Here is a 22,475-nt window from a genome sequence, read left to right on the forward strand (position 1 = left end):
GCATGTTGCCAATGTTACATAATTGATCTCTCATAACTAAAAAGGCTTAAGATTTTTTATCAGGCTGCTCTTTCTCTCTATAAGGAAGTTTGATTCCTATTTGACTAACTTTTCTCATCTTAAGACAACTAAAGTGGCTCGATGAGAAGTGTGCATAACAGGGAGAAGTCTGGAAAGTGTTGATGCCTGTCATATTGAATAAGTTTGATGGGAATGATAATTTATTATATAATGTATTTCAAACAGTCAATTGTTTTTGTCCTTGCTAGCACTAATTTTTCAACTGGTTTGAAAATCGGGTGTATTCTTCAGTATTTTACTAGGAGCTCAATGAAGTTGCTTCACAAGAACAGAAGTGTAATAACCGTTAAAGGAATTTCAGTGTTGAATACAATTAAAGATTTTGACAAAGCTTTTAGTTTAATTAGTCCCAAACAGTGCTGTAAAAGGCAGGATATAAGATAATTTGCATATAGCATGCCTGATAATCAAAAATGATGTCTTAGAAGCTATGCTGATCAGTTTGGATTAATCCAAAGCATCATTACTTGGTGTCTGTCTTGTCTTAATCCTGTTTTGGGCTGCAATTTTTCTCATGATATGCCAATCCCAGCAGTGAAACCTTATAGCCTGTCCATATTCTGCACTTACATTGGAAGTTTTTTTTTCCCAGCTGGGGAAACATAAAATAGGGGTTTCTTATAATAATACCAATTGATTCATTTTACTGTCCATACCATTCTATATAATTTTTTTTATTTTTTCCACACCCGACTGTATATTATGCATATCTTTTTTTTTTTTTTTTTTTTTTTTTTTTTATGAACAACTAATGAATTATCAGCATGAATGTGGTATTTTAGTGATTGAAATATTAGGGTTGATGACTAACTTGTTTAGTTAAAATAGATATGAACAGCATTTTCTCAATCCCTCTTTTCAGTCTCTTGACTTTGTATTACAAATAAATATTCTGTCTTTCCATGAACCAGAAAAACTTGTTTGCATTAGAATCTACTATGAGAAGAAAATTCTCAACCTGAATATTCAACATTTTTTACTGAATATTTTAAATTGCATAACAATACTGTTTCAATCAATAAATTTTTCTGCTTGGAAAAAATGTCATTTTGAAAATATCAACAATTAATTTCATTTTCTTTTCTCCATTTTAGGTTGTTAAAACCGGGTTAACCAGTTATTTTGTTCTGATGAATGATTCACATCTCGATATTGAAGCTCACCGGTAAATACATTTTATTTTATATTTAAAGATTTTTTTTTTTCAATAGGAAAACTTAATGTAATGTATTGAATATTAGAGCTTATATGCAAAATGAATTGTTTACTGTCCAGTGGTGACGATTGATCTTGTTGGGTGAAGCATTGCTATATTGTGTACTATGCCAGCAAAAGAAAAAATGATGGCTTTCCCAAATGAGTAGGGCTGGTTTGAGCTTGGAAATGCTTGGTTGTAAACAATTGTCAGCTATGCAAATGAGTCGCTTCACAATCACTGACGGCATTCACGTTAGATAAGTGGGTGAAATTGTTCGGTCACAAGTCTTCTGGATTTTGTTTTACATATCGTATTGATGACTTCCTGTTCTACCCTCTCTTGGTCCCTCATGTCTGTTCTTCCTGTTTGTTGTTCTTGTCCATTTCTGAAGCTCTAAAGAACAGAATAGAAAAAGGAAAAACAATAAAAGCCAACAAAGATGAGTGTTTTGCCTGAAGTATTTATTCCATGTTTTTATTTTTATACGTGTTCATCCTAATATTTTGGAAGAATATCCTATTTTAAGGGAAAAGCATACAATTACTAGTTTGTTGTGTGTCAAATCAGCTAGAAGTAGTCAATTGAAGTTGTAACAATTGAATGCAACATCAATTATGTTCAATATGTGCTAGCAATATTCGATTGTTCTTTTCTTGTTATTGTTGTTCAATTTGTTTTTGTTTCTTCGATATTATTTTGTGTAGATTAAGTATTGTTACTTTCTAATGTTATTGATATGTGGGTTGAGTCTATGAAGATTTAAATGTAAATTATTAAACAAAAATTTTTTAAAAATTGATGCTTACATTTATTTACAAAACATTTATTGAAGAAAAAGAACAATATGAAAAGTGAAAGTGGAACAGCTTGTAGGTGTTATAGCATTTATAGAAGTTGTGTAAAACCTGAATAGAGTTCTGTTTGAAAATTAATTTGGCTGCTTATGCTGTGTGAGCTATCGTTGAAGACGGTGGGGGTAGGTAAATTGTTATCATCCAACATCTCTGAATTTTTTAACTGTAATTTTAGCAATTCTTGTTCACACACATTTCTTATCACAATACTCCACCTGCTTGCATTAGTCTGTGCAGTTCCTAATCCAGAACATTGCCATATGAATCAACCTCTCTATTCACCTTATCTTGCTCTGTGTGACTTTTTTGCAAGATCTGAGATTATAGAAATATTTTAATCCATGTCAGATTTGTTTCTTCAAAATTATTATAATTTAAATTAGCAATTTTTTAACCCTATTGAAATTGACATTTTTTCTATTTATTTTGCAGTTTAAGTGACGGTGGATTACTTTTGTCTGTGGCTGGTTCCAGCTACACCACTTATATGAAGGAAGAAGTGGATAGTTACAGAGTTACAATTGGGAACAAGACCTGTGTTTTCCAAAAAGAGAATGACCCAACTATACTAAGGTAATCTTTATTTTACGTACATTCATATTTACATATGCACACACACACACACACATAAGCACATCTTTATCTAATATAAAGTTAGGTTGTGTATATGTTTGTATATTTCTATGTGTAGGATTCACTGTTCAGCTAATTAACCGAACGTTATGAATTTTAAAATACAGCTGCTAGGTGTAATGATGGGTAATGTGGGCTAGATTTAGTTATATGTAAAGAAAGCAAAGCTCTTTATGAAAATTCAAATACCTCTGATTTTTTGTGAAATTTTAAAATGTGTTAAACATCAATTAATATTTCTCAAATTAAAAAAAAAATATTTTTAAAGCGTTTTTAAAGGGCATGTTATAGGCACAACCTCTCATTTGAAAATTCAAATATATCAGATTTTCATGGTATGTGATTCCATAATACTCAAACACCAATTGAACCTTAAATTTAAGACATTTTCTAGAATCAAAATCTTGTAATCGATTTTGATCAGAATTAGAATAAGGATTCTAGACATAAAGTTTAGTACCATTATATCTTTATTTTACTTTCCATAAGATGACATTAATTAAAGTTGTGCAAAACATTTCTGTTTGGGGAATTAATTATACATTTCCTGCGATGGGTATTCCTCTATTATGTATCTCTACTATAATATAAAACAAACTGTGTTTCTGTGAGTTTGTTCTCTATGGACTCCTAAATGACTGGGCTGATGGGCTGTTTTATTTTGTTTGAAATTAATGTTTCTGTTTAGAGCACAATAACAATGATACTTGATATTTGTATTTTAAACTTTAATTCAAGCCATTATATTTATAAACTCAACAGTGGATTCTCTACAGTGCAATGTAGACTATGACTAAATAACTGAAGAGGATTAAAAAATGGGTGATTTTTTTACCAATTTTGGTAACAAAATGTGGGGAACGGAAACATTCGTTGATCCTCATTCATTCCTTGCCAATGTCGAGTTTCTCTGCTAGTGTGTGTGTGTGTGTGTGTGTGTGTAATATATATATATATAAATAAAATCCACTGAACATACCTTCCCACCTTCAAGAAATATTCACCTGACGTTAATATCAGTTACTTTAATTGCCTCTTTTTACAGATCTCCATCTGCTGGCAAACTATTGATGTACAAAGTTGAAGATGGTGGCCATGTTTTCGCTGGTGAACCTTATGCGGAAATGGAAGTCATGAAAATGAATCTCAGTCTGCGTGTTCCAGAGAATGGGTGGTAAGCAAACTTTCCAAAGAGGTTTCTTTTTTACTTTAGTTAAACCTTTTGAGCAAAAATTATGGATTAAAAATGAAGACTTGTGTGTGTACATGTATATTCTAGGTAGATTGATGTGGCTTGTCCAAGATTCATTATTCAGATTTGTTTTGTAAATATTTTTATGTGCTAAAACAAACTGTAGTGATACTATTTGTTATGCCTAATTAGAACAAGAGTAGGAAAGTGTGTGTGTCCGTGTATATGTGTCTTCTCCAAGAACAAGATTAGAATGAACTTAGCTAGCTACTAATGAGATTAATCTTGGACTTTGCAACAAGGTAGTATTTCAATTGTCTCTTGAGGATTCCAACTTTGAATATATGGCTATGGTATTTTGCTACTAGTGCAAGAACTAAAACTTAAGGAAACAGGAGAAAATTAAATAACTGATTGATTTATAGCTATAGCTGGATGTAATGGCATAATAAACATATACCCCCCCCTCCATCCTATAAACCTGGAAGATTTGACTTTTGAAAAAAATGTCAGATCATGAGACCGAAGAAAAGGTTTGATGTGACAGAATAAATGAAGCTTAATGGTCCTGTTGTCATAACATGGATTAGTAGAGAGCATGAGTTGTACAGTGGCACATCTCTGATCTTGTTTGTTAAACATTGTCACTTTCATCATTCATTCCACCCTCTATCTTTAAATACATGCCTTGATTTTGTACAACAGTCAATTTAACAAAACATTTCCCAATACTTACATGTTAAAAAAGATTTTTAAAAAATGATATTGTCGATATGACCACAAAATAAAAAGGGGAAAAATGCACAGCGTTTGGAAAAATTTGTACAAATTGCTTAAGAGAAGCATTTTCAAGCAGTATGCAAATTCAAAAAGAAAAATGTTAAAGATGTATGTGAACAAAACCACTATTTTAGTGTATTCCCTAACAATGCTAAGTTTGTTGTTTCTCTTTTGTCATTAAAAATGTGCTACTACAAACCTGCATAAACGCATAAACTAATGTACAGTGTACACTCACTAAGTTGTCTACTTAAAGTTCTAGATTTCTGAATGATGTACTTGAATAAGTAAATCTTGTTTGATTTGTCTGTCTGAATTTTCCTTGCAGTGTTCATTACAAAAAACGTCCTGGAGCTCTTCTTGAACCTGGAGTCATCATTGCTATCTTGGATCTGGATGATCCAAGTCGGACTCAACAAGTAAGATTTAAACATTTGCAAAGATAAAAAAAAACATTCTTTTATCTTTTGATTAGATATACTTACCCAGCATTGTTGAATAAGTTTAGTCTCATTGTTTTATTTATAAAATCATTTTTTAAAATAAGGTTATTATTTCATCATGAAATTATAAAATTTTCACCAATTTTGTTCAGGTAATTTCTTAATTTCTTTAAAATGATTAGATGTAAAAAGCTTTCAAACCTTTCAATGTTTTATTTAGTAGATGAAGATTTACTAAGAATTTTATTAACATAGGCACATTCATTGGGACACATGAGAAGTAGTCACAAGTTTATTAACATAAATACATTCATAGGGACGCAATATTAAAGAAACCCAACTTTAGGTTTGTATTAAGCAGATATAATATAATAATTTTGAATTTAGTTTTTGTGCATGTTACCGAATTGAATCCAGTGGTGAGACTCCAATTTAGTAAAGTATAGTGTGACCTCTTAGTTGTCGTTACACCCAGATCAAATCCAAGAGTCATAGAATGTGTCAGTCATTTAGGAATTATGATTTACAAAATCTATATGACTACTCTGGTGCAACCAGATCAGGCTGTCTAAAGATGGCTTCTTGACTCAAATGTACCTATTAACACTTTTTTTTTTACTCTTTGCACAACTAAATCATGTTCTGCAAAACCCAAAACAAAAACCAATCTCTCTCCCCTCATTTTTTTCTTTTTCCACCCCTACTTCCCTACTAAATTTTGTAAAACAAAAACATGGTGACTTTCAGCTGTCTCGTCTTGTTTGTTATAAAATTTTATTTTATTTTTTTAACAAAAAAAAACAAATCAATTTTCATGATTTTTGGAATATGACATCTTTGTTCCATGATGGGTACATACATTATAAAAGTTTTTTTATTAAATTTTTTTTATTAAACCAGGCAAATTTATGCTATAAATATTTGAAAAGCATTAAAACTTTTTGCATAATTTTTGAATTTGGCATTAAATAATGTTGCCATAAAATAAACAACTAATAACTTTTTTTAAAACATAGACAATTTACATTTTCAAGAATGCAGAAAGTAAATAAACCTTTGACTAATATATATATATATATATATATATATATATGATCTTATTTATGTAAAAAAAAAAATTTTTTACTTATTGTCTGATCATTATTCATAATTTCATGATTTTTTAAGCCTTTCTTTTACAGTTATGTATTAATTTGTCTTATGTTTCAGGCAAAACTATTTAACGGTGCTTTACCTCCGAGCAGCAATCATTCAACCTGTGGAGATAAATTGCATCAAGTTTTTACGAGTACCAAAGCTGAATTGGAAAACATTCTCTCTGGATATGTCTTGCCGGATCCATACTTTAAGAAAGGGCTACAAGTATCAGTACAGACACTTATGAAATGTTTGCGAGATCCAAACTTACCTCTGCTTGAACTTCAGGTAAAAGAAAAGAATTTTTTTTAGAGACAAATAATCTAAGAAAAATATTTTTTTTGCATCAGTTGGCATAAAGTAATTTAATATTGAGCCATCTCTTAACACCTTTGGGCAAGGTGTTCATCCCACAAATTCAGCCAGAAATCTCCCTTTCCTATCCTTTTCTTTCCTTCTGTCAATCACGCTTCTCAACCCCATGATTTTCTCAGATTTCTGCTTAATTTGCTAGACACTCCCATGCAAGTGAGTTCTGTTTTTTTAATTGAAATCTGCTCTTTGTAAATAAGAAAAAGCCAATTTCTACCAAAATCATTTTCCAATTTGTAATAGTTCTCTGTAAAATGGTAAATGTTATTTCTGCTGTGAAGGCTGATTAAACAATTCATGATGTGGGTAAAGAAAATTTTTGTTTCATAAAAAAAATGGCTTTCTGTCTCCTTCGCTCATGAGTATTCAATGTCTTTTTCTTAATTTTAACATGTTTGTCTACCTAAAGTTTAATTTCACTAATTAAACATTATTTTTTGTTTTGCTATCTCTCTATACACACACACACACACACACACACAGACAAAAGGGGAAGGGGGTCATCTTGATTTCAGCTTTTTTTTTTTTTTTTTTTGTCATTGGCTACTCAAATTCTTGTATTGCTTTTTTTTTATTATTATCAGCATTAACATTCGTACAAGATTTCAACCCTCTGACCTTTATGTTCATTAATATGCAGTGATGTTTTTTTTCTGCATTTAAATATGATGTTGGTTACTTATTTGTATATGTTGGTCTTTTTTCTGGTAAATTGATGTATTTGACATTTCATTTTTAAATTAAGGAAGATTCATACATAGAAATACATTTTTTAATCCTTTTGCATTATTTTCTTGGAATCAACATTTCTTACTTGGAATTCACACAAAAGTTAAATGTACCTTATTGGGTGTAAAAATAGTTTTGTAGAAACTAGACACCTATGCAAATTTGTTCTCTGGTATGTTATTAAATGATTATGTACAAACATGGGCAAATTTTTCACATCATTAACACTCCACAAAAATTAATTTTTCGTATCCTTTCTGTTATTATTTTATTTATTTATTTTTTTGCTGATATCCTCCTTCACAATCACATCAACCATTAAAATGCCCTCTCCCCTCCCTCCCTCCCTCACACACACACACACACACACACTTACACTCTGCTTTGACTACGACTTTAGATGACATTCAGTGGTGAGGTTCCAATTTAGAAACTTTGGAGAAAGTATCAGTTTTTAGTTGTCAGTACTGTATGGTCCACTCTGACCCAGAATAGTAATAATATTTTCTCAAGATGACTACTTTGAAAAAATAACAGATGTATCATGGTTTCATTGCAGTGGATCTGCCTTTTAAATGAATTTTTAAAATCCAAACAAATCACCAGCGACTCATGAAATAAAAAAACAAACCGAAAAATGGTGGACACAACAAGATCACCAGTAAAAAACAAGTTACTTACTGGTTATTTTGTTTTAAATGCCATTTTTCTATTTGTTTTTCATTTTGTGAGTTGCTGATGATTTGTTTGGATTTTTAAAAGGCAGATCCGCTGCAATAAAACTATGGTACATCTCTGAAATATGTAACATCTAGTTTTTATATAAGCTAGCAGGACCTGTGGAAATTCCAGTGGACTCGTTCATATGTAATATATTAATGTTGGCATTCTGTAGATGCTCAGTGTAAATGGAGACTCTTTGATATTATTATAGCTCTTTTGTTAAAACTGCAAAAGTATTTAGCTAAGCTAGCAGAGACGTCCGGCATAACTTGGTCATAAAGTATGCTTAGATATGATATTTTGATTCTTGCAGATTTTGTATATATTATTAATGTTCTGTCGATTTTTATATATTATAAAGTTGCGATTTAAAAAAAAATAAAAGAATATATCCATATGACTTGGGTGTATCAGCTTGAATCGGAGCCGAAACCAAAACTTATGAGAAAATATATATATATAACTTGAGTTCCTTCAGTTATAATCGAAACCAAAACCTATGGAGAATTCTTGGTAAAATTATTTATAAAAAATTAAAATCCATAACAATTAAATGACAGTCACTCGGATGTAAGTGTGACACAAAATAAATAACACGCATGATATCCCATTAACATTTAGATAATTTGTATTTTAGCTCTCACATTTGCGATTGAGCATTTTATTGATTTCTTTTCAGTGCATCCGGACGCTATATATATATTTCACACCTCCTGCCTCTACGGCAATGGTATTGCTCAATAATTTGTAAAAGAACCAAAAAACATACTATTTATCAGTAAGAAATGTAATTTATAACTTTGTTTTTCTTTCACTTTATAGAATATAAAAAATTTATGAATTTTGTCAATTCTTTTCTTCTGTATTTTAGTTAACTTGGAATCATCTTTTTTTTCTTTTTCAGGAATTGATCTCCATGATCTCTGGACGTGTCACTCCTAATGTAGAAAAAGCTATTCGAAAGCTGATGAGCTGTTATGCGAAAAACATAACATCAGTTTTATGCCAATTTCCCAGCCAAGATGTATGTACTTTTTTTTTTTCTATTTTATTGTAAAATGTTCTCATTAGCCATAATTTTTAGTTAACTCACTAATTAACCCATCTCATAATGTTTCTGTCTATAACTCTCACCTTCTCTCATTGTTGTTTGTTTGCCCTCCCTCTCTCTTATTTTATATCCCGCTATCATTCTTGCTTCCATCACTCTTTCTCTGTTTATCAGCAAAGTAATAAAACTAATCATATAAACATTAGGATAGTCTATTAAAAACAAAAGAAAATGTCATCACAATTAGTAATATTATTTAACCTGTAGAATGGGGATGAGACTGATTTTACAAAGTTGCATTTTCCTGATTCAAATAATCTAATCTGAGCTCAATGGGTCACATTCTTTTCATGTATTTATTTTTTTTTAAGTTTCTATTGCATGTTGATCCTTTTCTATATTAATTGAATAACATTGTTAAAAATGATAGCATTCTTAAAAAAAAAGAAGCTATGTTTGAACATGAATCATCAGACAATATATTGTTTAAAAATGCTTTTATATAGGAAATATGACAATATTTATGAAATTAAATTCTCTTTATTTTTTTTATTTATTTTTTTACACAATTTTCTTTCACATGATAGTACTTATAATATCAATTAATATTGAAATAATCTGAGAAAAAATTCAATGTAATAGTTACGGGAGTGTTCCCCTCCCCTCTTCCGGAACTCTGTTAAGGGAAGTGAAACTATTTTTTTTCTTTTTTTTTTTCAATAGATTTTAAAATTAAATCAAGTCCTATATTGAACAGTTATGCTGGAATGTGAATTTTCACTAATGATAACTTGTATCAGTTTACTATAAAGATTATATCTGATTATATTTAAGAGTGTACAAATTTATGAAATTAATTGGTTCATTACTTTTTAATTACATATTTAGTGTCCAGGGTCATTCATTATCTATTTTAATGGTAGTTTTTATAAGGTAACTAGAATATCTGTCCTGGGATAGTTAAAATAAATTTTTGGAACAGACCAATTTTTTACCACTTTTGTCACCTAACTAAGATTAAAAACAAGATATAATGATACATAACCTTATGTCTAGAATTCTTATTTTGATTTTAGTTAAAATTCATTATATGATTTTGAGTGTAGAAAATGTCTAAAATGTAAGGCTCAAGTTTAAGGGATTCTAAAAAGATATTGGAATCTTGGTAACCTTGCATTTATTAACATAGATCAAATTCAATGCAAATCTGATATATTTGTGTGAGGTTATACCCATATATTGCCGCCAAAGAAAAAAAAACTTTTAAAATACTCTAAAAGAAAAAAAAAATCTTTAAAATATCCCAAAGAAAATTAAATTTGAGAAATATTAATTGATGTCTAATGTCTATTTTTTTTTTTTTTTTTTAATTAAAAAAAAATCATAGATATCTAAATTTTCATAAAGTTTTCATCCCCTTTTGTGCCTTTGCATAAAACTAAACTTAACCTTTTATGACCTGAATTATGATGTAGATGATTAAAAAAAATTATCAATTTTAGCTAGTTTAAAGGGTAATAATACTATGATTATCTTCAAACTGGAAAAATTCTGAAGTTCAATAGTTAAACTACTACTGAGAATTTTTGCATTTCATAAACTTACCTTGATTATTATCTATACTGAACTAATATGTACGAGGCATGTTTAAATCAATTCCCACTTTATTTATGCTGTTATATTCATTTATTTACGACTGAATGAATTAGTTCAACCCGGTCATAAAGGGTTAATATAGTCCACATTTTTACTCTTTATGCCTAGCAGATGTTTTCATAATAATCAGTTAGTTTAGGAGTGAATCCTGTACAATCATATAAACATGCTTCTCTTTATATAAATAGATTATCAAGTTAAAAGATGTTTTCTGTTGATTCTTCAAAGAGAGCAAGGTGTCATATGCATTACTGCTCTCTAAAAATTTCCTTTATACAATTAATGTTGCAATAACGCTGTTCTATCAAAATAACATTCAACCAAGACTTGTTTCACTGTATATAACTCTTTGTATGAGAGCTGCTAGCGCTCATAGCAGCAGCAGCAACCGCATAACAAATATGCAAATGACTGAGCTAATGCGTAAAGTGATGTCACAGTGGGGGAAGAGAAGAAAAAGAAAAAAATGTACCGCATGGCAAGGACTGGAAAAGAAAAATATGTGCTGTGTGAGATGGACGTGTAGCCCAGTGGTGGCGGCAAAAAACTTTTAAGCCGTATCAGGGCTGAATGGTTTTGTAAACAACATGGTAGACGAGATAAACTAAGAGACTATTAAAATAAGAGGCAATGCGTTATTTTGGAAGACCCTGAAAATGTATTTTTATTTCAACTGAAAAAGCGGAGTCAAATTTCTTCCTTTGTTTCTTTGTGACTGATCTCTACATATGTGTGGGTTCATGTTAACATGTAACAACTTGCTTCACTGCAGATAAAATCAACATGCTCAACTTAACATTTATATGTAGTTTTATAGTGTGTGTAACTTATATATAGTGTTATCTTTTGTGTAAATAATTACTTAAATTTGTGTTATTGAATTATTTTTTTTGTTTTGTTCAGATTGCTAATGTGATTGATAGTCATGCCGCCACATTAAACAGGCGTGTTGAAAGAGAAGTATTTTTCATGACAACACAAGGAATTGTACAACTTGTTCAAAGGTTGGTTTCTCAAAATACATTTTACAATTATTTCACTTTTATTTAATCTGAGGGTAGATTATTCTCATTGTATCCACCATAAATTTGCTATTTTTAGTTATTACCATCAAAGATTGAACCATCAATGTCTAGAAGACTCACTTATAACCATTACCAAATGAATATTACTACTTATAATATAACTTTATTTTTTTATTTTTGTTTTACAAAAGACAAAAATATATTTTCAGAAAATCAGCTTTGTCTGGATATTACAGATTACCAGCTACAATGGGCCTTAAACATAACAGCAAACTCTTTTAGATAAAAAGTTCAATCCCAGAGTTATGTCAAATCTAACTTTCCTATTTCTAACTTTGTTCTTCTCTTCTACCTACTCTATTTTTCAACCTTCTCAACTACTCAAATTTTCTATTCCAACCCACTTGTGGGTAACCAGCAGTTACTACTTCCATATAAGAAAGTATCAGGCATCTATATGCTGTGATAATATAGGGAAATGAAACCTGGCTAGTGAGTGTTTAAGATGTGTTGCATGGAGAGAAGTAATTGATGTATAATGTGAGTCTTAAAGACGGTCTTAGATCTCATGACCTCAGAGAAATCTGAACTGAACAAGGAGATGTATGCAGAACAGGAGACTTTGTTGGCTTAGTCACATTAAAAGAATGGATGAGAGTTCTTGGTTGAATAGATTTAGAATAGTTAAGGTAGCATATTCAATTGGCAGGAGAAGGCGAAATAAAACATTGGAAAATATAATGGACTTCAGATAAGAGATAAAGACCTGGCTAGATATAAGTTTGGAAGTCAATTTCTAGAAATCATCCAATGCCTGTCTGCATATGACAGACATTGAACTGAATATTATGATGGTTAGCCTATAATTTGGGTGCTTTGAGGAGTGTGGAGTCATTAAATAATTTCTATTACCATCAGGTTCATTCTTAGCTCAAGTGATAATTCCAGTTAGAGGTTCCCATTCCTGAATGAAATAAAATAAATTGTTTAAAGACTATTAAAAAATATTTCCCAACAAATAAATTTATAAATATTTAAAAAGAATTTGAAATGTAAAAGCTTTTACCAAACTGACTGAATTCTGTATTAAATACTTTAAAAAGTTTGTATATCATAAAACAACCAACCACACCAACAACATTTCTAATGATTTCTTTTCAATTGTCAATTTTTTTATAGGTATCGCAATGGTATACGTGGTCACATGAAATCTGTTGTTCAAGATTTATTGAAGCGTTATGTTCAAGTTGAAACCCAATTCCAACATGGTAAGTCTTAACATTTTCATAACTTAAAATGATTGACGGATTAATTGGTTTTGTTACTTTCAAACATGATGAAACATTTTATTGTTATTGTAACAAAATCTTCATGAAAGGAAAGTTAATTGGTAAATACAATGGCAAATATGAAATGTGGGATAAATTCAAATTTTCAAATGTAATCCAAAAAATATAGTTATTCTTTATGTGTATCTTCCAATTTTTTTGAATTTACAAAAAATTACTATCTGACAAGTTAATTTTATGATGAAACAAAATATTCAAATGCTAATTGTACTATAATCTTAAAAAAAAAAAAATGAATCAAGACGTTTTGGTATTCTAAAAAAGCATGCTAGAAGAAAAAGACAAATTGACTAGTTAGAATCAAATATGTCAAATGTCATACTAATTAGGTCTAAACTCTAAAATCTGATATTTTTGTTGACACTTGCATTAATATAGGTAATACTGTTATTAAATAAATGATTATTTATTCTACAGAGTTAGGAACAAAAATTTCACAGACAAAAATAAGACTTTAGAGTATTGGATTTGAAACTATCTACATATGAATGTCAGTCTTTAGCTAACATTACTTTAACAAACTCGGCTTATATATAAGATTTACCATGGGGCTGTAGTAAAGTGTTAAGATGAACCCCTTTTAACTTTTTATTGATCGTTATATATAATGACAATGTTAACGCTAAGTACTATTATTAATTCTTTTTAGGTCACTACGATAAATGTGTGGCTCAAGTACGGGAAAGAAATAAAGAAGACATGGCTGCTGTAACTGCAACAATATTTTCTCACTCAGCCATTGCCCAAAAGAATGAACTTGTTAACATGCTTATAGTAAGTTTTCTCTTTGATTGCTAAAAATGTTTAACTTTTAAAAATTTATAGCTTTGATTGTTAAAAATATTAGATTAAAAAAAATGTATATATTTCATTGTTAAAAATATTTGATTTTTGAAATTTTATATTTTTATACCTTTTTGCTTTTACCAAAATCATGTAATTACATTTTTTTTTTTTTTTTCAGGATCATCTTTGTGGTAAAGAACCTGGATTAACAGATGATCTTACTCAGATTTTAAATGAATTAACCACGCTTAATAAGACAGAAAATGCAAAAGTGGCTTTACGTGCTAGACAGGTAATTAAAGTTTTATCTTTGATATGCAAAATATTTTTTACTTTCACAATGTTTTAAACATTTTATCAAAACAGAAACTAAAATTAATAAATCAATAGAAAATGAAATAACTTGTAACTCAGTTTTTCAATGGTCCACTGGCATGTATGTTAACTGGTTTTCTTTTTGTACCAAGATCTAGAAAGGTAGATTAATTTGGCTATTAAAATTTGCATTGTTATTTAATGATAAAAACTTTATTTTATGAATATTGGTTTTATCTAGACTTTTAGACAAAAGCAATATTCATTAAATAGAAATAGTTTTTGTTATAAATAACAATTTGAATATGAATAGCCAATTTATTGCAGATGGTACAGAAATGGATAGAAAGATGTGTGTGTGTACATATAAACCAAGGAAGGGTTCAAAGTTCCCTAAAGAGATTTAATAATCCTTCTATTTTATAGTTTTTGTCATAGCACAGATTTTCAATCAAGTGTGGCCCAACAGCAGAGCCTAAGGATGACAAAGAATCCTGCCTTTCCCTGTCAGATTTCAGATAGAACATGCTGGTTTATGTGAGTCTGCAAATGCAAGGAAGTTTGCTCCCTATATAACCAGCATCATACTGGCAATTAAACTGGTAAACGGCATTACTATACTTGATATAAAGCAGACTATCCTTATTAAATAAAAGAAAAGCGGGCTTTGTGACAAACACCAAGCATAAAGAAATGGACTAGAACAATTGTCTGCATACCCAGTTTTTGAGTATTTCCTCCTATCCAGACAAACTTCGAATAAGTAGGGGATTTAGAGGGTCCAAATATTTTAGGGGATTAAAATCTGCTAACTTTTTATTAATATTCAAAATTTTTCAGAATAATCATTACTAATGAATATTTCTGACCTCATCAAGTTCAGACTCCAATCTGAAGGACAGATCATGACGACTACATTTTTACCAAGGTATAAATTAATCTACCTTTCTAGATCTTGGTACAAAAAGAAAACCAGTTAACATACATGCCAGTGGACTTGAAATCCCATGAATCTGACTATACATAATATCACTGAAGGTAATCTCCACCAATTTGGATACTAAGAAGTACTAATTCCATAAAGATATCTCTTGGAAAGTATGTAGAAGCCAAAGTACCTCCATAAAGTGTATTAGAACAAATATGTACATTAGTGAAGAAACTAGGGACATCAAACAAGCACATAAAAGAAGTCTTGGAACTCAGCTCTCACCCATGTAGGCAATCAACAAACTTATAAGAATTAGATATGCAATGAAAAGTATAAAAATCTTGCACAAGTTGCAAGATTTCTTGAAGCCACTGAACCAAAGAATTTTGGATGGACCCTATCATAAATATGGGTCTAATTGAAACATTCTCCTTATGTACAGTACCGCCAAAAAGGAAGTTCACACTTATTTCTTCAAAAACCACAAATTTAAGCTAAATTGAATGTAACTGTTTAAACAACCTATACCTCATTTTACTCCTCTATAATTTTACCTGTTCATATTTGACTTTTCATTGAAGTATCCTTGTGTTCACGTCAATTTAGCATCTCTAATCGTAATTGTTGTTGTTCCTAGGCTATACAACGCAACAATTAGTCCATATACCTCTTAGTGATCGTCAGTAATCTCCAACCTTCTGGTTTATCAAATCGAAAAATTGGCTGCAGATTGCAATGTGATGAGAAAACGGTACAAATGACTGTGCAAAAGCACCAAAACACAGGCAGTGTTTGTGATGCCCCTAAATCTGGTCGTCCTAGAATTACTTCTTACAGAGAAGACGATGCTATCAAGATTTTCAGCCTCAGAAACAGATTTAAAACGGCTCCTCAAATCAAATAACAGTGTAATCTTATTAAAAAGCTCTCTCTTTTTACAGTTAAGAACAAATTGAAGGAATTTAATTTGCCAGGCTGTGTTCCAAGACACAAGCTAATGATTTCTGTAAAGAACAGAAAGCGTCGTCTGGACTTCGTTAAATGCAATGAAGATCATGACTCTTCATATTAGTCGAAAGTGATTTTAGTGGCGAAAGCAAGTTCAATAGGCTAGGCAATGATGGTATGCAGTACGCCTGTCGAAGGAAGGATGAAGAATTTAATCCTAGATGAACAGTTTCAACGCTGCAAGGTGGTGGAGGTTCAGTTTTGGTGTGTGGCATTAGTAGTGCCAATAGACCAGGGCCTATAGGTTGTTTGCAAGGGTCGAATTTATTTAATCAACTAAAATATGTTAACTGAGCATTTTCTACCTTACTTAGGCCGGAATTTTGATGATAATCTCATCTTCATGCAGGATAATGCTCCCATTCACACAACTGGCAACATCAAGAGGTTCCTTGAAGAGCATGATATTCCATGTTTGGATTGGCCTGGACAATCTGCGACCTCAATCCTATCGATAATGTATAGCATTACATCAAGTAACAGCTATGCAATGATAAAATTTCAAATCTGGAAGAACTTTGGACAAAAATTAAAGATGTAGGATGATCTTTCACCAGAGTATTGCTGCAGATTAATTGAAGAGAATGGTCCAAAATTTGCAGGCTTTCAAATTGCAGAAGGGCTATGCTACTAAATATTAACTAGTTCATTTGTGTTCCTGTTGTATTTGTATTGCATTAATGTTCTATAGTCACATTTAAATAATTTTTCCATTGTGTGGAGTTTCTTTTTACCTTCTTGATTTGAAGTTAATTTTTTAAACTGACATGAACACTAGAATACTTAAATTAAGTCAAATATGAACAGGTAAAATTATACAGGAATTAAAGGTGCATCAAATGAGGTATAGTTTTTTTAAACAGTTACATTCAATTTAGCTTAAATTTGCGGTTTTTGAAGAAATGACAAGTGTAGACTTTCTTTTTGGTGGCACTGTATTTTTGGAAGACCGTATAGTTATAGTCAATATTGTTTTCTGGTTTTGATGTACATTTGGCTGGATAATTAGATATAGTCAAACAGATAAGAAAGTTATTCTTAACATGAGGAAAGGAGGAGGACTTTCATGTTATAGGAAATTAATCAAAAGGGACCGTATCTTGCTTATCACTGTCATTTCTGTCTGAGGATCAGAAACAGAAAGTAAAAACAAAAGCAGATAATCTTTATAACCGACTATATAATCGAGGTTGTAATGACTCAGAGGGTCTAATCGTGTCATATGTCTCCTCAGAAAGGAACTTCTTTTAAAATAAACATTTCTGAATTTTTATCTTGTTCCTGCAAGTATTATCTCCTGACTTGAAGGAGCCAAGTTTACAGAATTACGATGTATTAAGAATGGAAAATATTTTCTGAATCTAATCTGCATGATTTGTTAACAAAACTCCAAAATTTTTGTCTGGTTTACAAATATATGTATTATAAATCCCTATTTAGTTACCTCCACATGTTGACAAAGGCTCTTGTAACCTCATCAAGACTTGGACATTTTGAGATGATATAATAGACATAGTATTGCTTTGAATGAAAGCTAGGGAGATTCGTTAATGCTTCATTTTAAAATCTTATGTTAAAAAATTTTCTGCAGGTGAAAGTTTTTTTCCTTTCTTGAGTTTTTAAATGAAAAACGTTAATTTGCTTAAAATATCAACCAATTAAGTCATTTTTTTTTCTTTTTTCCCTTTTTAGGTGCTCATAGCTGCGCACCAGCCAGCATTTGAGCTTCGACACAACCAGATGGAATCCATCTTCCTGTCTGCCATTGATATTTATGGGCATGAGTTTTGCCCAGAGAATCTCCAGGTGAGTTTTTGCTAAAGTAATTCATACCAATGCTTACCAATCATTATCTTCCTCCTGTTCACTCTTCATTCACCAGATTTTAAATTATAAGATTGTCAGATTAAAAAATGTACATTACAAATATCATACATTGTATACTGTTGGATTTATTATATAAGTGCACTAGCTGAAGTACTTGTTTACACCAGGTACTACAATTATTTGACCTGGTACTAGCAGATCAGACTGACTGAAGATACCGGCTTTCTAACCTGGAATGTACTTAACATTGATGTTATTTTTTTCCTTTCACTTTGCAAAACTCAATCATGTTCTGCAAAAACAAACAATTTTCCTCTACAAAACAACCAAACCAAACACCATGAATAAATAATTAAAGATATAAAGAAATTAAATTATAAAAACTTTATTTCAAAATTACTGGATTTGGTATTAAATAACATGAAAAGGGTTGATCTGCCATTAAGCAAAACTACAAACAAACAAATATGTGAGTTCTCTGCCAATTGGTTGTAATTCCACTTCATTTTATTCTCCAAGGATCCAACACGTTCTGGCAGCCTTCAATCTTAGTTGCTCAACTTGATAATTTTGAGGATTGATTCTATTGAAATTCTATTATTGAAGTTCTTTGGTGATGGCTTACACTCCTTGCATTATCTCACTTCATTCTTTTAATTTTTTTAATTCAATTAACTAGTTTTTTGGGTATTTTTTGTAATCACCTTCATTTTTGTTATTTGATAGCAATTGTCTGTTTTCTTTTTTCTTTTTTTTTTTTTTTTATCTTTGCGTTCTTTACTCTTTACCTTTAAACACGGCCATAATGTTACAATATACATGACATGAACCAAAAGGATTATCCATCTTAACTCAATGTAATAGTAGCATTAATACGGTTTTAAGAATTTTTTAGATGAGGATTGATAATTGATTTTCTCATCTTGGATGTTATTCTCACAACATTTCAGCTAATGTAACATCCGATATTAATCAAGTGCATCTTATCAAACTTGGAAATCTGTATGGAATTTTGAACAGAACTATTTAATCTGCAGAGGTAGCTTGCTCTTGTTCTGTCAGTCATAACCAGGTAGAAGTCTTAAGTAATTTGTAATTGTATTAGTATTGCTCAAACTGATTATTGAACTTTCAGCCTGTCAAAAGACTTAGAACTGATTATTATTACTTAACACTTATATCCATCATATCACAGGTCCTTGTGAACAATTGTAGTATGCATTTTGAAGAGCCTAAAACCTATTCTTGTTTTTAGATATGTAGTCTTCTTATTGAAAAATATTTAAAAATGAATATTTTATATGCTCTTTTACTATAAGATTTTTACATTAAGTCTTTTGATCTTTCAAAAATTAAATTTAATAAACAAAGCAAATGTGGAATTTCCAAGGGATATTGCTGATTGTTTAAATTCTTTTAACCAATTAAAATCCTAAATTAAAATTTAAATAAAGTTTTGAGGATTGAATTTTTCTTTTATATCTTTAGTAGTAAAAAACATAATTAAAAACATTGATATTAACTTTTAATATAATAAAACCAAGTTAAAAATCTAGCTAGTAATAATAGCCGATCAGTATTGCACATCCAATTTCAAAAGTCCAAAATAGTGTATATTCAAATCTTAAAAATGTTTATCATAATTTGAACTCAATTTTTAAATAAGCAAAACACATTTATAATCTTGACTCTTCAACAATCTGTTAAAAAAAATCCAAACAAACCAACCTTTCATGATTCAATCGCTTTTTATTATTAAAAACTAACTTTCATTGATAGTGCACAAAAATGAACCCATTTCAAGCCTTATTAAAATCATCTCCTTCATTACATTTTCAGCAGATGGCACACAGCAGACAACTCCTTTTTCTAGATAGGACATGATTATCTTTTTTGTCACAGCTTTATTTACAAAACAAAAAAAGAAGAAATTGTACAATTAAAGAAATAAAACCTGCATTTATAAAAAATCTTTTCAATACTATTTTTAACTTTTCATTCTAAAAAATTCTGAGTGTTCATTTAAATTTGTTTTTATATACAGAAACTAATCAACTCCGAAACTGCCATCTATGATGTATTGCAAGAATTTTTCTTCCACATCAACTCTTTGGTTCGGACAGCAGCTTTAGAGGTGGGTTAATTTTCTTTTATTATGCCATCAACTCTTTATACTGGAAAATGAAGATGATTGTTATTACTTTGGGATGCAGACTATGTAAAATTGATACAGAGGATTCTGTCTTAAAAAAAAATACTAAAATAATGTATTTTTGTTTCGTAATCGATTTTTGTTAATATATTTTGTTGATTATTTTATTGTGACACTTTCATCCCCATATCTCAGAAAGAGCATTCTTAAGCCATGTGAAATAAATAGTAACTACTTTTGTAAATGGTGTTTTTTATTGCAATGTTTTGTATGTTTTTTTTTTTCTTCTGGACATCAAGGATAATATGCTAAGCTAGGGTCTTGTTCAGGTGTCTCTATTAACAACAGTTAATACGTGGAAAGCTGTCTAAAACTTGTAAATAATGAAAAACAGTCAACTAAAAAAAGATTTCATTCTAATTCTATTACACATTACAGAGTGGAATAAGTGTATCCCTAAAGAAAACAACACTACAGCTTTATTTTAAAACTTTTACTCAAAAAAATCAAATCAGATAACTTGATTATGTAGTAGAGCTAACATCTATTCAATGTAGCTGCCTTCAGCCTCAATCACCACCTCAGGACAGGTCTGGAACTGGAAGCATGTTTTTTCCACAAGCGCCGACAGGAGCTCGATGAATATTCGGTGATCAAGCTGGCTTTGGTGTTGTGGGAAGTCATGTTGGTGATGACCAAATGAAATAGTCCGGTAGGTTCAGGCCACGGGAGGAGGAGAGCAGTGAGAGAAGGGTACAAAGTCGTAGCACTCCTTCTGAAGCCAAGCCTGAGTTTTTTGTGGACTTGTGGGCCTACGCCAAGTCCTATTGACACACCCAGGATCTGCCAGTGGTCACCTAATTGCACCATGGGATCACCACACTCTTCAGCACATCCAGGTACACTTTGGTGTTGACTTTCAAGCCGACTTCGAAGATGTGAGGTGGCATGGTGTGGCCCTCATGTGAAACTATACCAAAGACCATAACTGTGGCCGTTTTTCATCACCCTGAGCATGTCCTTGTTATTTGTGGCAATCCAGCTATGCATTTTGAGGGTGCTGGCAATGGTTCTGTTGTCATAACTTGGATTGGCAGAGAGCACGAGTTGTACAGCGGCGCAACTCCAATCTTGTTCATTGAACATTGTCACTTTCAGATGTGGTAGAAGACTCCTATCACTCTTGGGATTTGTACACAACTGGCCAATTAGTAGTCTGCAACAAAAAAGAAAACTAAACAGAAATGGAATCATGTTTTTTTTTTTCTAGGGCGACAATTTTATCGTCCTATTTTATAGTAATACACAACTGCTACACATTTACAGATTCAAAAAGGAAGACCACAATAAAACATGTCTTGCTAAGATACAGCAATATAACTGGAAATACATATGTTTGTGTATATATATAATATATATAAAAGTAATCAGTTTAGGATTCTTACAGGTTTGACTGAATAAATTTGATTCAGATTCTTAGCATTCCTCCGATTCTGACCTAAAATGTTGCATCTTATTTTGCAAGTACTTAATGGAATTTGCTGCAGTGGAATTTCCTTTTGACGTAAATACTCTTGGCACTCTAAATCCCTCCTCATTGTAGAGATCTTCAAATGCCATGGCATTTTACTCTAATGGCTTCTTTACTTAAACTGCTAGCTTTTAGAATTTCACTTCTTCCCTTGTTTCCTTGATTGTGCTAACAGGCAGAAATTTAAATGTAATGTGAACAAACATATTCCACTTAGGATGCCCTATAAATAATAATCCAAATTCACAGTAGTTTCGTCCATACCAGTAGCAATGTATTTTGTTTAGAGTGAATTAAAGTTTAAAAAAAAAAAGAAGCTCTCTCTTAATATTTTTTAATTGTTTGGACTACTGTTCTCATATTGGGTATTATTCTTAAAACATTGTAGGCGGTATAACCTGATTTTTATTTATTTTATTTTTATTTTTTTTTCAGGTGACAATGTCTCTTATTGGTGAATGGTGGAATGTTTTTGTTCTGTTTCTCAACAAATTATAGTCGTTAGAATTCAAATGTGTTTATGAAATGGAAACAAACACACCGCACATGTGCTATTGTCATGATATACCCAAAGAAGTCAGGTTACATTGGCTGAAAAGTTGTGGGTTTAACACTTAAGATGAGAGCAGTAGTCTGAACAATCCAAATAATACAAAAATAGCAATTCTTTGAATTTTGCTTATGTCCACCACATTAATTGGC

At 30.8% G+C, this 22,475-nt stretch overlaps 1 protein-coding gene across 7 annotated transcripts in view; it reads left to right on the plus strand.

Moving 5' to 3' along the window:
- LOC145247998 (acetyl-CoA carboxylase-like) overlaps window positions 1-22,475 on the plus strand; it is a 248,546-nt gene that overhangs the window by 140,112 nt on the left and 85,959 nt on the right. For all 7 annotated transcript variants that reach the window (XM_080109676.1, XM_080109675.1, XM_080109673.1 and 4 more), the window contains 12 exons: window positions 1,176-1,246; window positions 2,566-2,706; window positions 3,812-3,940; window positions 5,067-5,157; window positions 6,391-6,606; window positions 9,047-9,166; window positions 11,753-11,853; window positions 13,054-13,142; window positions 13,873-13,997; window positions 14,188-14,301; window positions 17,956-18,069; window positions 20,135-20,224. In XM_080109676.1, the coding sequence (XP_079965802.1) occupies window positions 1,176-1,246; window positions 2,566-2,706; window positions 3,812-3,940; window positions 5,067-5,157; window positions 6,391-6,606; window positions 9,047-9,166; window positions 11,753-11,853; window positions 13,054-13,142; window positions 13,873-13,997; window positions 14,188-14,301; window positions 17,956-18,069; window positions 20,135-20,224 (1,401 nt within the window). The remainder of the gene's footprint in view (window positions 1-1,175; window positions 1,247-2,565; window positions 2,707-3,811; window positions 3,941-5,066; window positions 5,158-6,390; window positions 6,607-9,046; window positions 9,167-11,752; window positions 11,854-13,053; window positions 13,143-13,872; window positions 13,998-14,187; window positions 14,302-17,955; window positions 18,070-20,134; window positions 20,225-22,475) is intronic.

The sequence above is a fragment of the Euprymna scolopes genome, chromosome 26 (assembly GCF_053919585.1).
Source record: "Euprymna scolopes isolate OS-2025 chromosome 26, ASM5391958v1, whole genome shotgun sequence".
NCBI lineage: Eukaryota > Metazoa > Mollusca > Cephalopoda > Sepiida > Sepiolidae > Euprymna > Euprymna scolopes.